General features: G+C 41.4%; 1 protein-coding gene across 5 annotated transcripts in view; it reads left to right on the forward strand.

The window, feature by feature from the left end:
* The first annotated feature begins 340 nt into the window (after positions 1-340).
* Positions 341-15,533, forward strand: part of sorcs1 (sortilin-related VPS10 domain containing receptor 1) — a 185,280-nt gene continuing 170,087 nt past the window's right edge. For all 5 annotated transcript variants that reach the window (XR_010094074.1, XR_010094075.1, XM_063477026.1 and 2 more), the window contains exon 1: positions 341-1,133. Coding sequence is in view for 3 of the 5 variants with exons in the window: in XM_063477026.1 (XP_063333096.1) it covers positions 441-1,133 (693 nt within the window). In the remaining 2 variants the exon portion in view is untranslated. The remainder of the gene's footprint in view (positions 1,134-15,533) is intronic.

Raw genomic sequence — 15,533 nt, forward strand, 5'->3', positions numbered from 1 at the left:
GAGGTTGGTGATAAAATCAGCAACAGGAGAGAGGAGGAAAAAAACAAGCTGCAGCAGCTTCCTCTAAAAATGTGGCTGTGAGGAGAAATAAAAGAGCAGCAGAACAAAATGACTGTATCACTGACTGCTTTAATTATAGGCTGCCATATGGTGGCAAATAACAAATATGGAGAAAGACAGTCGCAACATTATCCTTCCATCTCTCAGTCTGGATCTCTCAGCTCCTCCCCCATGCGCGCGCGGCTTCATTTGATCAAATCCTTCAACTTGGACCACTTAGGCTCAGCCGCACTTTTTACAACACTGCATTTGGGCAACGCCACAACTTGCAGCAGTTCCTCTTCCAGAGCCGAGCGCCAGTTTACACCTCGAAAATCAAGAGAGGACAGTCGAGGGGGAAAGGACTTCCAGCACCCACGGCATCCTGCGCACCGCCCGCGATGAACGGGGAGGTCATATTTTGCCCAAAGTGGCACCGCGCGTTTTGGTTTTTGCTTTTCGCGGTGCCCTGCTTCCTTCACACCGGCGAGGCTGAGATAACTTGCCGCTCATGCCAGCCTGGAAGTAAGTGGCTCGGACAGGAATTACTGCTGAAATTTCACACGAGCGAGTCCGCAACAGGGTTCAGGGGACAAGTTTTTGGGAACAGGGAGCGGAGATTCGGGGCCGCGAGTGCGGAAACTCCGCGGCTCAGTTGCGCAGCTGGGTCCGCTGAATGCGCTCGAGCTCGGGTGGAATACCCGGAGACGACCCTCAAACGGAATACACGAGATCTGCGCGCAAAAGGCGAACTCGGCCAGAGCGAGTTTACGCAGATGAAAGTTTCCAACGTGTCGGCGAGTGGCCAGAAGAAGAACGGCCGTGTCGAAGGTGTGAGGAGGCGCGCCAGGAGGAACAGCCACGGGGACAAAGTCGGATCCCCCCGTTCGGCCCAGAATCAGGACCGGGGAGAGGCCACGGGCACGGTGGCTGGGCGCAGAGTGACGCGCTCTGAATTGCGCTGGAGCGGAGAGGAGCGGAGAGCCGCCGGTCCGAGGCAGGAGGAGCTAAAACTTAACAGTTCGACGTTCGCTTTGACCGGAGATTCGTCTCACAACCAGGCTATGGTGCACTGGTCCGGGCAGAACAGCAGCGTAAGTGATTCACTGTGTCAGCTTAAAGCATCACTGGTCATATGCACGAAATCACAGCAGAGACAAGTGTGCGCTTAGGCTGGCCGCCATCAGGTGGGCACACCGGCCTCAGGACAACCAACCGAGTCTCCGCTGCTTAAAGTGTGTGTGTGTGTGTGTGTGTGTGTGTGTGTGTGTGTGTGTGAGAGAGAGAGAGAGAGAGTACAGATCCCCACTTCTTAATTAAACTGTCAGGTCCACAAATGTAATAATCTACACATTTCCACGCATTTCATGGTTTAAATGAAGGATTTGAAATTTATAGAACACAAGTCAGGAGTCCTAGCCCATCATTTCCACAGGAATCTTTTAACTCATGGTATTTGAATCTCATATCAGGCCTAAATGTGCACGTGGTTTTGGTCTGGTGGGCAAAGAATGACCCCTTGAAGAAGGTACAGAGATGGGTTGGGGTGGGAGTCCAGGGGCTTTATCTCAGGAACTTCTGCAGTCTGAGCAACTCAACTGATGTCGGGATAAAGCTGTTCGTTTTGAGCATCTGTGGCCAGAGGGCAGGATTTTTAGGTAGTGCAGCAGGTTGTGGGAGAGGTGAAGCAACTTGAGCCTCCCTCTTTTCTCTACTGCTGACAGGTTTCCTGAGACACGCCAGTAAAAGGAACTGCAAAGTCGACAGTTGCATTTGCTCGTGGGCCCTTTCTTTTAATGGCAGGACTGAGGAGATTAGGTTTGACGGTGTTGCAGGTCACGGCTGGAGTTCCTCATGAGGCAGGAGGAAGAAACTGCAAGTGCACCTGTAACAGGCTGCTTAATTATTGCTTCACTTCTCCAAGTTTAATATGAGGATGGAGCATATTTACAGAGCACATGACCAGCGAAACTTCTGTGTCAAATCTCAAATAAGGTGTCAGATGTTTTGGGGTATCCAGAGTAAAAAGTGTGTTTATGGTTAGACCCCATTCCAAGATCTAAATTAAATACATATTTTTTAAAGTGTCTCAATCAGAATATTGTATTTTTTCCTGTCTCCTCTTTGCCTCACATGAGACAACAGTTGCAAAAACAAAAATGACATATTTTGATAGCATAGGGCTAGGACACCTCGCAGGTTTTGAGGGTTAGCAGTGGGGCTGAGTTTAGCTGGACAGTGTTAGAGACTATTTATTTTGTGTGATTAAAAAAACAACAAATGATTGCATAGAAAAAGTGGAATTCCTTAAATGCAGTTCTTTTAGGATTTGCACTAAAATGTTGGTATTGGCCTGCTTTTCTTGCATGGGCAAAATATTTACAGATAGTGGTATTAATACCTCAAAGTTTACATACTTTTTTATGATTATTATGAACATTTCTCTGTTTTTTAACCATAACATCAATTTAAAGTGAAACCAGTTACCACAAAAAGAGAGAAACCTCCTCTAGACCAGAAAAAAAGATTACTGATCAAAATGATTTCGGATGTTGATGTCAGCTCGGAATTTCACAGCTGCAACTGTAACATTTTTAGGGTTGCATTTTTTTAAATTATTCATGAGAAAGCATTATAATGTCTCTTGATTCCAAAATATTCCTTTTTACACTAATGTGAAGGAAACCAAAACACTCACATAGTTATTGGATTTTTGATGTTTTTCTGGAATAATGACTGAAGACATATTTTTACAAGGTTATTATTTTTTATGACATCCTAATGGAAACATTGGCTTATAATTTCTGCACTGCTTTTGGTATTGAAACTTTGGTAAGAGACACACTTTGGCTTTTCTTTTGATGTGTCACCAGGATGAAAAGTGTGTCTTAATTTTGTGGGTGTTTCCACATCGTGGCCGTTGTCCAGGTGATGACGATGTCAAACGTGTCCTTTGCCTCGGTTCAGCTCTTAGAGCAGGTTCACACTTGTCGCACTCGTGGAATTTTAAGCCATTCACTTAATGGCGAATGAATGTAATTGGACTAGAATTAGCGTTAGGGTCCAGCTGACGATGCTGGATCCCAACACTCAGAGTATCTGGAGTATAAATGTGTATGTGGTGTGAGTCTACTCGGACATTAGCTGGCAGTGGATGTGTCATTCCTTGCCGTGTCGTCCACATTTTATCGGAAGCTGCCTTTTATGCAGCATTTTTGCTCCCTCTGTAGAGGGAACAAACAGCTGGTGTAGGAGGAGGAAAAGAGCTCAACATTTTGTCTTGGCTCGAATCTACGCACGAATCAAAACCTATACAAAGCATGCTTTATCTTAGCATAAATGTTTTTTTAAATAATTGCTTGAAACTTTAATTAACATCACGAGATGCGAAGAGAGACTTTGGGAAGCTTAATGAAAAAAATCACTAGAGCACAGTTCAAATATATTCATCTGCTGTGAGCACTGATATCTCGACAAGGCTGCTTGTTCTTCTTCAGAGTCAAAACATAATTAGCCTCGACTGGAAGGCAATAAAACATAGAAAGTCTTTTCCCCCCTCTCAATTCCAAATGTCCAAGTCCAACTGCTCCACACTGCACAGCTCAGTGTTACACCCACACCACTTAGGCCTGTCTGTAACCAAACCAATTACAGTCAAACACGTATCACTGGCTCCCATGGCCTGCACTTTGCTTTGGACTGAAATCCCATCCTGTGCCTCAGGTGTTTCTGTGGGCTTGACAAACTAGTGTAGCTCATGACACAAAATGACCGTACAGTGGAGACGAGGGAGGAAAAAATCTTGAGAATGTCAGAAACGGTTTGGATTTTTTCCTCCTATTTTTCATTTCTGCTGCTCTGCTTCCACCAACTTGCGTTCACCCTCAAAAACCAAACAGTCATTATTATTTAGCAGCCCTATTTGGTTTTGTGATGTGAATAGACTTGTGTGACTGTGAAACAATTTGCCCCTATTCTTTCAGCCGATGCAGACGACGAACTCGAGAACATCCTGCATTAAATATGTCGAGTTGTTGCTATAAGCAGGAACAGACGTGCTTGGTCTTTACAATCGGAGCCACTTTATAAATAAACAGATGAGTCAACGGCATGCCACAGAGCCAAAGTGAAAGGGATACAGATAAGGGCTCTGATGCTCTTAATATTTAACCTTTAAGGCATTTTTGCTCATCCCTCAGATGTCCCAGATTACTGAAAGCTTGTATATCAGGCTGGATTGGAGGTTGTAATTATGACTCATAAAACATTGGCCACAGGAGTCACGTTAGCCTCAAACAATAAACAAAGGAAAACACGCTTGCAATGTATAAAAATACACCCGGCATCAAAATGAAAATAATAAAAAGGCAGTCTGGACACGTGTATTCTACGTCACGCCCATGATTTGTACTTTTATCATACACTTATCTCCAGCTTCAATAAAAATCCAGGACTCAAGTTTTTTGGTCACATGCCCAAAGTTTAACCTCTAAAACTTCTCCCTCTCCCAGAGAATGGCCCCAGTGTTTATCAAGGGCATGATTTGTCATTCTGTTGGACTTTTCTCTTTTTTTGTGCTTGTCAATCCTTTTCCTTTGTGTCTGTCTCTTTTACTTCCTTGCACTCTCCAGAAAGACATTTGACAGCACAGAGAGCTGCTGTGAACTTGCTGTGTTGAGCTGTGTAGGTGGACAGCACTGCGCTGTAGTAATGGCATGGCAAGATCTAAAGACTGTGTCACTGAGAATCCGTCAATACTCATATGTGTCATTCATAAGTAGTGCAATCAAACAGGTGAAGGAGGCTGTGAATTAAAAGTCTTTCTCATTCATTTCCAGTAAAACATAAAAAATGTAACTGCCATACTGTAAGTGTTGATTCAGCATTAAATTTGAGCTAAGCGCTAACAGTAGAGGACAGGACAAACATTTTTTTTTCCCACTGCTCCATCAGCATTCGATCATTTCAACACAACAAATTTGGCTGTCGGATTAGCTTTAAGTTTGTATAATGAACGAGAACAAAAAATCCTGAACATGTTAGAAATTTAGGATTACCATCTTACAGTTTAACGGCTGCTATGATCTACGTCTCCAAACCGACATATATGCAGGATCAAATTAAACTGGCACTTGTGAGAATTAAAAAATAAACCTAAAACAGATGAAGGTTAAATATGCAAAACAAAATATCTGTGAGGAATGAAGGAAATCTAGTTTTGTAACTCCAAACTTTGACCTGAGCTCCTCCAATTTGGGTCTTTCCTTTATAACTGTAAAAACACCCCCGTTTCATTTCAACTTGATTACTTTCTGACTCTTCATTGTCTTGCCGTCTGCTACAGGATTGATTTTTAATGTTGTAGTGTTTGCTTTTAGTTCACTAAATAGATTAGTGAAGACTTGCGTCTTGAGCTTTGACGTATTCTCTTCCTCTTGGGAACCGTGAGCAGATGCATTTGGTTGTTTTAAGTTGTTACGTTCCCCTAAGGGGTCTAGGCGGTGAGGGGGAAGTAACAAAAAGTGTCCGGGTCAGAAAAAGGAGACAAGGAGGCAAAAGGGTTAAATTAAAGAGTTTTATTAAAGTAGCTCAACTAAAAGAGACGGAAAAGCCACTATCACCATTTAAGGAAACAAACAAAACTCAAGCGTTGGTCAATAAAGTAAAAAGTAAGTCAAAAAAGAGCAGCTCACTAGCTACAACCACACAAACACACACCTCAGTAGCTACAAACACACAGCTCACTAGCTGTAACCATTCACATGGCACTCTGGCCCAGAGCTCACCTTTCCCTGGGCTTAAATACTTTTAATTACTGATGTGAGTCAGCTGTGTAAAAGAGAAAGGTGGCACCTCAGGCAGAAGAGATTGTAGGACACGCCCACACAGGCACCTTCAGTAGGAGGCCCTGCTAGGGCCGTAACATAAGGTCTACATAGAGCTCAGAGTGGATTCAGCCAAAACTTTTGAACAGTTTATCCCTCCCCATGTGATTTTACAGACTTGGCATATTGTGTACTTAAAATACATTCTGTGTGCCTCTGCATTTTAATTTATATATTCTTTATGGTGTTGAATGACAAGTATAAAGGTTATTATTGTGGTTATTAAGGTTACGGTTATAGGGTTAGTGGGTCATTTATAGCATACGATGATTAAAAAAAACCACAAAACAGTTCAGCAGTAGTGTAGTGGTAAAACCTGCCACATTTAATGATACCAGGCTTCCAGTCTGCAGGCTGTATCATCACTGACAAGTCTGTGGTCCTACCCATGAAACAGCCAACCTTAATTGATGGAAATTATCCCCTTAAAAAAGAAGAACTGAGAACTGGTTGTTGTAGAGAACCATTGCCAGTAGTCCAATTTCTTGGAATTATTAGTCTGCCTGCCCTTTGAGCTGCTTATCGGTCGTTGTACTGGCGCAACAATCAGCTGATTTCAGTTCATATGTTGGAGGAGGAAATAGCAGCGCAGTCTACAGTGTGGATATGGACATAACTTTTCTATTGATTGCACAAAAACACGACAGGGCGATGGTAAAGTAAAAACTGCAACCAGGACAGAAGCATCTGCGTTAAGTTGCTAACATAATTTCGCTCTTTTCAAGCACCTGTGCAGACAGTACACTAATGCTAAGCTAGCCAGACAGCATGCTAATGCTAGGCTAGCCAAGAACCTTGAGTGAACGCTGACCTCCGCTCAGCAGCCAGACCCTGAACTTTAACAGGTAACAAACTGATGAGCAGTTAGGCTGCAGCCTCTGTTTCTGTAAAAACTCTCTTTGCGCTGGTTTTCATCATCTTTGTGTTCTGCTAAGAGAAAGATCATATGTGTTCTTACAAGGATAGAGATTTGTGTTGGTGTGTGGAGCCGTAGCCTGTAGGTTTACATTGTTAAATGGTAATTATGTAATTACGAGACACTGTGTTTCAGATCATTTTACAGTGTAACATGAAAGTAATGTAACGAGTAGTATAAGGCACTACTTTCTCCTTGGAGTAATTAAGTATTTGTGTATTATGTGTAATAATTAGCTTTTTGAGTAACAACCACGACACTGATCACAACAAAGTGGGCAAATAACCCCCACATTCACACACACATCTACCCACAGAGCATACAGTTAATTTGCATTAATATAAAGTCTTTGATGTGATGCTTAAAGATGATGGAGACTCTCAAAGGGAAGCTGATGAGAACCCAGTGAGAACCAATAAGGAATCAAATGATAAGTGATAATATAATATTGATTATGGAACTGAAATCGCTACATTCTTATCAATCCCCCATTGCCTCCTTTTGTAGCCCTGCACCACTTTCAGCTCTACTCAATTTTTCACCCGTTTTCCTTAATATTTTTGAGTGTTTCATTATTTGTACATTTACTTTATTCGTTTGGGGAATATTTGTAGATTAGATCACAGAGTTGAAAAGAATGATTTAAATCACAAGAGTGGCCTTTATAATAAAAGCTCATTTGAGGCACCATAAGGGCCAGTGAAATGGTTAAGTACTACAGTGTTTCTACATCACTGTTCAAACTGCCAACTGTTTTCAACTGACATCTACAAGTAATACAGATAGAGAGCGGCAGATCTAACTGATCAAATACTGACTGTGTTCTTGGTACTGGCAGGAGCAGCATTGAAATTCTATGAAAAAAGGTTACAGGTAAAGAGCAGAGTCACTTTGGGACTGGTGGCATATTGCTCAGATGGATGTAAGACATGCACCACCACAGCATTATTTACATTATGAAATGTCAGGCATTAAGTACCTTGGTCTGTCACTCAGAGGGAGTCGGGCTGACATATTGCCTGTCAGCCTCAGACGTTTGCTTTTGAGCTTGCAGAGACATAGGACAAGCCCTGTGGGAACGTACCTAATAAAAGCAAACAGAAGCAGGTAAATTATGAAATGAAACCCCGTAGAGACGACGCAGCGTGCCTTTTTTTTCCTCTCATACAAACAGAAAAGTAACGCATCATAAGATTTTGTCACCAATTAATGAGGAGTCGATCACGTGACACTCTTTGAAGAGTTGTGAGAAGCTCACTCACATATGCTGTCTCAGCTGACAGTCTCACACCATCTCCGGAGGTGTTGAGAGAATCTATTTGTGCATGCGTTCCCATAGCCGTAGCAACACCCAGTTTACCGCAGACCCCCAGATCTGTTTTACCAAAGTCACGTCTCTGCCGGTTCTCTTGACACCACCGAGCCTTTACCGTTTGCTCATTTTCAGACATTTGAGGACTGTCGACACTGCGTGGAGTTGTGAGACGAGTAGTAGATGGAAAACATTCACAACCGGCTCATCAGACATGTCATTTAGAACAGATATGCCACGTTAAAAGGAACCGTGAAGAAGGGAAAACTGGTGTGGTTAGAGGGCAATACGGCTCATCTGTTTTTTACAATCCTGTTTTGTTGGCTTGCAACATATTAAGTCCTAAGTATAAAAGCCTGTTCTTGAAAGTGCACTAAAGGTTTTAAAATTAAATGATTTATCAGTCATAAACCTTTGGAATGCATTTGCTCGCAGTGCAGCCTCAGGGACAGTAATGGCTGTCTCTTTAATTGGTCCCCAACTTTGATCCTGAATGAAATATCACAGCTTGTATGACATGAACTTTTAAACCCAAATTCATGGTCCCCTGATAATGAATCTCAATGACTTTGTCCAGTAATTTTGCTAAAAGCTAAAACTTTCAACAGTGGCGTTAGATTACAGCTATTATATCACCAAACTGTCTTGATGCATGCTCAATCATCCAGGTAGATAGATCCCAAAATGTTGAGTCTGTTCATGTGGATGTAGCATTCTATGATCAAGGAACTGACCTCACAGCTCACTTTTCATTCAGTGGGCTAGTTTCAGTCATTGTGCAAATGTACTGTTTGTAAGGTTGGGGAAACCTGTAAGGTTGACGAAACATTTCTCCCACAAAAAACGCTATGTCCAGATGAACAGAATCAACCTTTTGGTATTGGACAAACTGCTATAACATTTTGTATCCAGAGAAAAATACCGACTGACTGGCCAGACTCTGAGAATTTTCCAGGTACAATTAGAGAAAAAATATAAAATCAAATTCAAAGAAAATCTGCTTTCATAAGAAAAGAATAGCACAAAATACACCATCAGGTCAGTCATTATAACCGCTCTAAACTGCACACAATGACCTATTTTGGAGTAAAGTTTAGCAACATGTTAACACTTTTAATATTCCTCAATCCCAATTGCGTCAAGTTTGGTCAAGATTGCATTTTAGCCACACAAGCATAGTTTCAGAAACTAGAAACTTTCAAAATAAAGCTCTTAAAGCATTAAAGCCAACTGAGTGCAGGAGAATTGATTAGAGAACAAGCATACAAATTGTAGTAGCTATTACCTGCTAATTACACATACCTACTAACTGTGCAGCAACAGAGTAAACAATACAAATGTGGTAAAAAAGTCCAGTTCAGTGACTTGAATCAAATCAAACCGTATCAAACAGCTTCCAGCAGCATCGCTCTGTGCTCTTGACTTTAAGCCTTGACAAATTGATAAATTCAGAAAAAGATCACAGCTGTTATGAAGGGGAAATTAGCCGCAGAGCCATTTTTGCAGAAAACTGTAAACATGTTTGTTTCTGTGCCAAAGTTGACCTGGGACACTATGATGACTGTTTCTGTTTTTGGAGCAGACTTGAGTGGACGTGTAGGTGAGGCGAACAGAGGCGATGAGGAGCTGTTGGGTAGGTATGGTGTAGAGAGTAGAAGAATGGAGGATAGTAGTGGTTTTTGCAAAAAGTATGGTGAAGACATTTTTTTAAGAAGAAGGGGAAACATTGGGTGACATATAAGAGTGGAGAAACGTGCACCTGAGTGGATTACATCTTATGCAGAAGGTGCAAGCTGAAAGGGATATTATACTGTACAGTGGTGTCCGAATGTAGCTTAGAAGCATTGGATGGTAATCTGCAGAATGACTTTGGAAATCAAGACACAGGAATTAAGTGGTGGAAGCTGAAGAAGGATCTGGGTGGAGGGGGAGATACCAGATAGCTGTGACAGTACAGCTGGAGTAGTGAGGAAAACTGAGAAGAAGATGTTTGGTGTATCGTCCTGACAGAGGAAGGAGGAAAAGGAGACTTAGTGGTGAAATGAGGAAGTACAGAAAAGCATTCAAGGTAAGAGATTAGCAAAGAAGAAGCGGAACAGTCGGGTAAGAAAGTAGACCAGTGTGCTATGGGCAGGGTGAGATGAAGGCAGATGATCTGCTGTGATGACCCCCCAAAGGGAGGAAGACGAAGGAGATGACACAACAACATTTAATAAGACAGTAATAAACTACAACAGTCACTTTAGACATATTACTCAATAAGAGTGAGTTATTGTCACATTTCTTTCAAGGTAAATGTTTGTTTTTTAAATGTGACAGAGTGCAGGTCACCCAGACCCCCCACCCCAATCCTCCACTTTTAATCACCAAGTGAAAAATCACAAGTATGAATCCTAAAACATGATAAGAGCTACAATGAAACAAACATTGCTTAAAAGAATCCTGAAGAAGGGAAGTAAGAAACTTGAAAATAACCTTTACGTTTGTGCTTTCGTTAATTAAACCGAATGTTTTTAAAGCTTATTTCCACCATTTCTCACTGTCATGTCTCTAGTTTCCATTCTTCACTTGACCCTTACTAACATGTTTTCAGGTGTACACGCTGTATCTTCAGATGCCTTAAAAAACTTCAATCAATTTCTTATGTAACACTGTTAAAAATGCAGTTTTTATAGATGTTTTCTTGGCTTCTATCTGACAGTGAAGTCGAGGCAGTGGCTCAACTGTTTCACAGGTATAACAGCGCGTCTTCCAAATAGTCACTTTAAGGTTCGCCAAGTAATTAACCTACAAATGCCTTTATTTCTGTTTGTTGACAAGAGAAATGTATAAAACTTGTTGAAATAGATTTTTTTTATCAAGAAATATAATAGTACAGTTTATGAGCTGTTGTTTGAGAACTTGTGTTCTGTACACTAATGTGTTTTTGGAGCAAATAAAGTCACAGATGTTTTAACAAAATCCAGATGATTATTAGTAGAACCTGATACAGGATTTTAAAACCAATGCTGATCTTTGATGATTTAAAAATTAGATATTCCGATATATTGGCTGATGTGTTTAGTGTTCTTTCAGATACTAAATATGCACAGTTTTTCCTAAATTTTGTCAGGTATATTTATTTATTTACTCATTTACCCTTTGCTTGAGCCTGCTCAGATCAGCTAGTTGTTGGTGCTAACAGAGAGTTAGACAGTGCCCTCTGGTGGAAAATGATGCAACAGCAGCTCGCATAGCAGAATTGAATGGCGTTTCTCCGATGCCTTCTCTTTTTTGGTTTACGAGTCGCTGTAAATGCTGATACCCATAGATCGGAAATTAATTAATATCGATCGCATCGCTGTTCAAATCAAATCAAATTCAAATTTTATTTGTCACATACACAACCATACACAGTACGACATGTGGTGAAATGCTTATTGCTGTGCAATGCCCGACCATTAAATGACAGTAAGAATTGACAGATTTACAGATTACAACAAAATTTACAGATTTTAACTTAGAAATTTAGAGTAAAAGAATGTGCAAATAAACAGAGTGTGAGTCCAGCCTACAGTCCTACACCTGGTTCAAAGACCGAATAGCCTGGGGGAAGAAGCTCCTCCCCATTCTCTCTGTTTTGGCCTTAAGGGACCGGAAGCGCTTCCCAGACCTCAACAGTGAGAAGAGTCCATTGTTGGGATGAGAGAGGTCCATCATAATCTTCCTGGCTTTAGTCGTGCACCGCTTGGTGTAGATGGACAGCAGGTCAGGAATAATCTAATTATTAGTTTTAACTGGTTTCCTTATTATAAAATATTTGTGTAAAAATCGAGTCCAATAAATATATGCCTCGAATTACTAGTTATACATTATACATGATAGGTTTACATCATCCTACACACTTGAGTCATGAGTGTGTCCATGAGCGACTTACCCTTTAATATGACATCTTTTTAAGTTGATTCGGTCACATTTGATATTTGTACACAGCCAGTTCTCTGTTTCATGTGCTTTTATTCTCCTTAATCTGTATCCATGTCTGTTTCTTTCTGTTTATTTTACTCACATGCACCCGGTGTCTTGGCCAGACTCTTCCTGCGTAATGCTGCAATTACAGTGTGAGCTTCCAAATCAGGTTGTGAACATCCAAATTTAATGCGAGTGGAGTCTAATCTGTGTGCTTTCAGACCTGTTACTTAGCACATCCTGCTGAGAGGAAGCATGAAAGACACATCGAAACAACAAACATAACCGAAGCTGCTGTGTGGGCTAAGCGATCCTTCGGGTACGTGCCTGGGAGTGATCAGGAAGGGGGGACGTTGTCACGCTCCGCTGAACGGCGTTTACTTGTCATCAAGCTGCACATGCTCATAAGCAAACTAGGTTCCTAGTCCCTCTGTCTTTCTACGAGCAAAATCCCAAGTGAGCCCCACACAAATAAGTCCTTATTTCTTTCAGTCTGAAGTCATATGGTGTAAACTCAGTCTCTTGAGTACTCTGTCTTCCTGCAGGCAAGCTCCCTCTTCACAAAATATATACATTTTGCAGATAATGCGGGATATTGTCAGCCAAGCTTGCGAGGCCCTTAAGAACAGACACTTTATTTAATAAGTACTCTCAGGAGAACCTGAGAGTATTACTCCTACAATCCTTTAGTTTTGAATCATGCACGGTTCCCACTCAATTTGTGACCCTCTGACTTTGCAGAAAGTGGGTAAATTTATACACAGCACAGAGTACTGAGGATCTCATACAGGTAGCTGATTGTTCACAGTTTCTTCCTTTTATATTGATGGTGAAATTATCAACTGATTCATGCATTAAAATGCTCTGGGTTTTTGTTTTTTTTAATTGACCCATTGCGTAATTGTCTTTAATGGCAAGCAAGGAAACAGTAGAAATTCATCAGTTTAAGCCACAGTATCGAGTTAAGATGAACGTTAAAGTCTTTAAAGACTAAAATTCCAAAGTGATCTGTAAGCTACTCTCTACATTAAGCTGAAAAAACTAAGAGCATCGAAAGCATCTGTGCATCAGCGGAAGATTCCTGCTAAAATAATGTGACATCACCTCACAGTCACAGTTCCCAGAAGTGTAGCGCGCCTTCCCAAAGTCACACCACAACCTTAGGCAAGAGCACCTGGCTGCAGCCACTGTGGAGCTCCACAGTATGCTTTTTTTCCCCCTCCAGCTTTATTTCAAAAGGAACAATGACAACAAACATAATACATGGAGGAGACATTGTACAATTGTAGTGCAAAATAATAATAAAGTGGGAGAGTATGTACAATTAAACAAATAAAGATTAAAAGGGAGAAAAAAATAGAAAATTAACTTAAAAAAGAAAAAAGCGAGCGATACAGTGACATTGAATAATAAAAGAAAGACATTAAAAATATTACAAATATTGATGGTTTTTAAAGCTTTCTTGTTGGGAGAGGAACAAATTGTATGGTTAGGGTTCCATGTTGGGTATTTTGGCCGTTTTAAGGCATTATTTGAAATGGCAGAGTGAAGAGTGACAGGAAAGCTGTGGGAGTGAGAGCGGGTAGCACATGCAGCAAAAGGCCATGGGTCGGATTCGAACCCGGGCCAGCCGCTCTCAGCCATGCGACATCTATATGAAAGTCTCTGTCCCAGCCTTTACGATCCACTTTCGCGGTTTCCACTGTATCACGTGTTTCCACCTACTGTGGATCTCCACAGTGGCTGCAGCCAGACCCTTCTCAACTTAGCGGGAAGGTTAGCATACCGCAAGCTAGCTCTTTCGCTCTGTGACAAGCCTGCTAAGTGGATTGGCTCTTTGTTTTAGCTTACTGGCATTGATGCTTTAACTAAATCCTGTAAACGTATGTAAGAGCAATATTTCCCTCTGCTTCTAATCTTAAAGACAGTTCATTTGACTCCTACAGTGTAGGCTAACTCAACTAAAATCATTGTTTCCAACTTAAAAGACAAATGGACCAAACTGTCGATTTGTTTTTTGTCTTTACATGATCTTTTTAACTGATTTATGTTTCAGCTTAAGTGTGTATTTATCAGCCAAATGACAGGGCAAGTAGTGTAAAAGTGTGAGAAATTAGGACAACATAATTAATGAGTCCCAGCAACGGGAAAAGAATGGCCTTGAGCGGGAATGACTTGAATGTCTTGAATCACTGAGTATGTCTCTGTATGTTCACTTACTTAATCATTTCCTGATAGTTCAGAAATAAAGGCATCATTTCAGAAACTGGTTCAGTTCAGCTGGGTTGCCTAACATGTCTGATACAGTAGTGCCATAGAGTGTGAGATTTTATAGCAATAAAAGATTTCATTAAAGATTTGTTAGCCTTGTCATAATGAAACTCGTTATTAAACCCAAAACCTGCAAGCCTTGGCCTTGACTTGTTACAAATGCCTCTATGTGCGCCTTTGTGATACAGCACATGTATTTTTTTAACACAATGCCATTTCTCGTCAGTGCACTCACTTTTCTGCTGCTGCTGGCGACAGTACTGCAGCTGCCCCACTGCCCCTGTGATGTGATTGACACTTTGATGTGAATGACGGTGATGGAAGTGATGGGTGTACGAGAGAGAAGAGCTCTGCACACTATTAGGAGAGCATTGAAGCGTGGCTTAAAGGCTGAGCTGCGAGGTGGAGCACACTTACAGTTCAGATTTTGTCTGGACATTTGTGGAAGTTGTTGAAGCAAATGTAATTTATGCAGCACACAGAGTGTATTAAGCAGGAGCAAGGAGTTAAAATTACTTTGGGATATCTGAAAAAGTTCAGCTTTAGAGATTTAGCAGATACCCTCCGAGTGCAGATTTGCTCTCTGGCACAAACATTCAGTCTCTGGTCGTGGTGTTTATATATTACGCTCTTCCTTTGAAACCTCTTCCCCAACGTAGCAATTCAGATTGACAAGGGTGATTCTTGCAGCTATTGCAAGGCAGCCAAGAGGCTGCGGTCCCATCTCACTCGCTGATCAGCTTGAGAATTGCACGGGACATTTCTGTGGCTCAAATTGAATCCCTGGCAATCTGTAAACCACAGGAATGTGTCTGAAAGATGAAAAAGGTGTTTTCTAAGAGCAAAGCACATTGACTGAGAGAAGCAGATGAGACGGCCGGTCAAGTTAATTGACCGAGCCTGATATAACATGGAGACAGGGCGGTAGGGATAGCTGGCGAAACAGGCGATGGATGGAGGCTCTGGTTTTTAAATGCACGCCGGTTGCATTTGATAAGCAGCTGCTTTTTTTTCTCTGTCTGCATTCATAGCAGAATCCAGCTTCAGAGGAGACCTTGTGTTGCCCACTCATGCTCTTGAAATTGAAATGGTGCATAGCGAACAGTTTCTCTTTAAAGGCGACAACAAACTGATCCTTTTTCCCTTTTCTTTGCCTTTACAA

This window comes from Pelmatolapia mariae, linkage group LG6 (genome assembly GCF_036321145.2).
Source record: "Pelmatolapia mariae isolate MD_Pm_ZW linkage group LG6, Pm_UMD_F_2, whole genome shotgun sequence".
Classification (NCBI taxonomy): domain Eukaryota; kingdom Metazoa; phylum Chordata; class Actinopteri; order Cichliformes; family Cichlidae; genus Pelmatolapia; species Pelmatolapia mariae.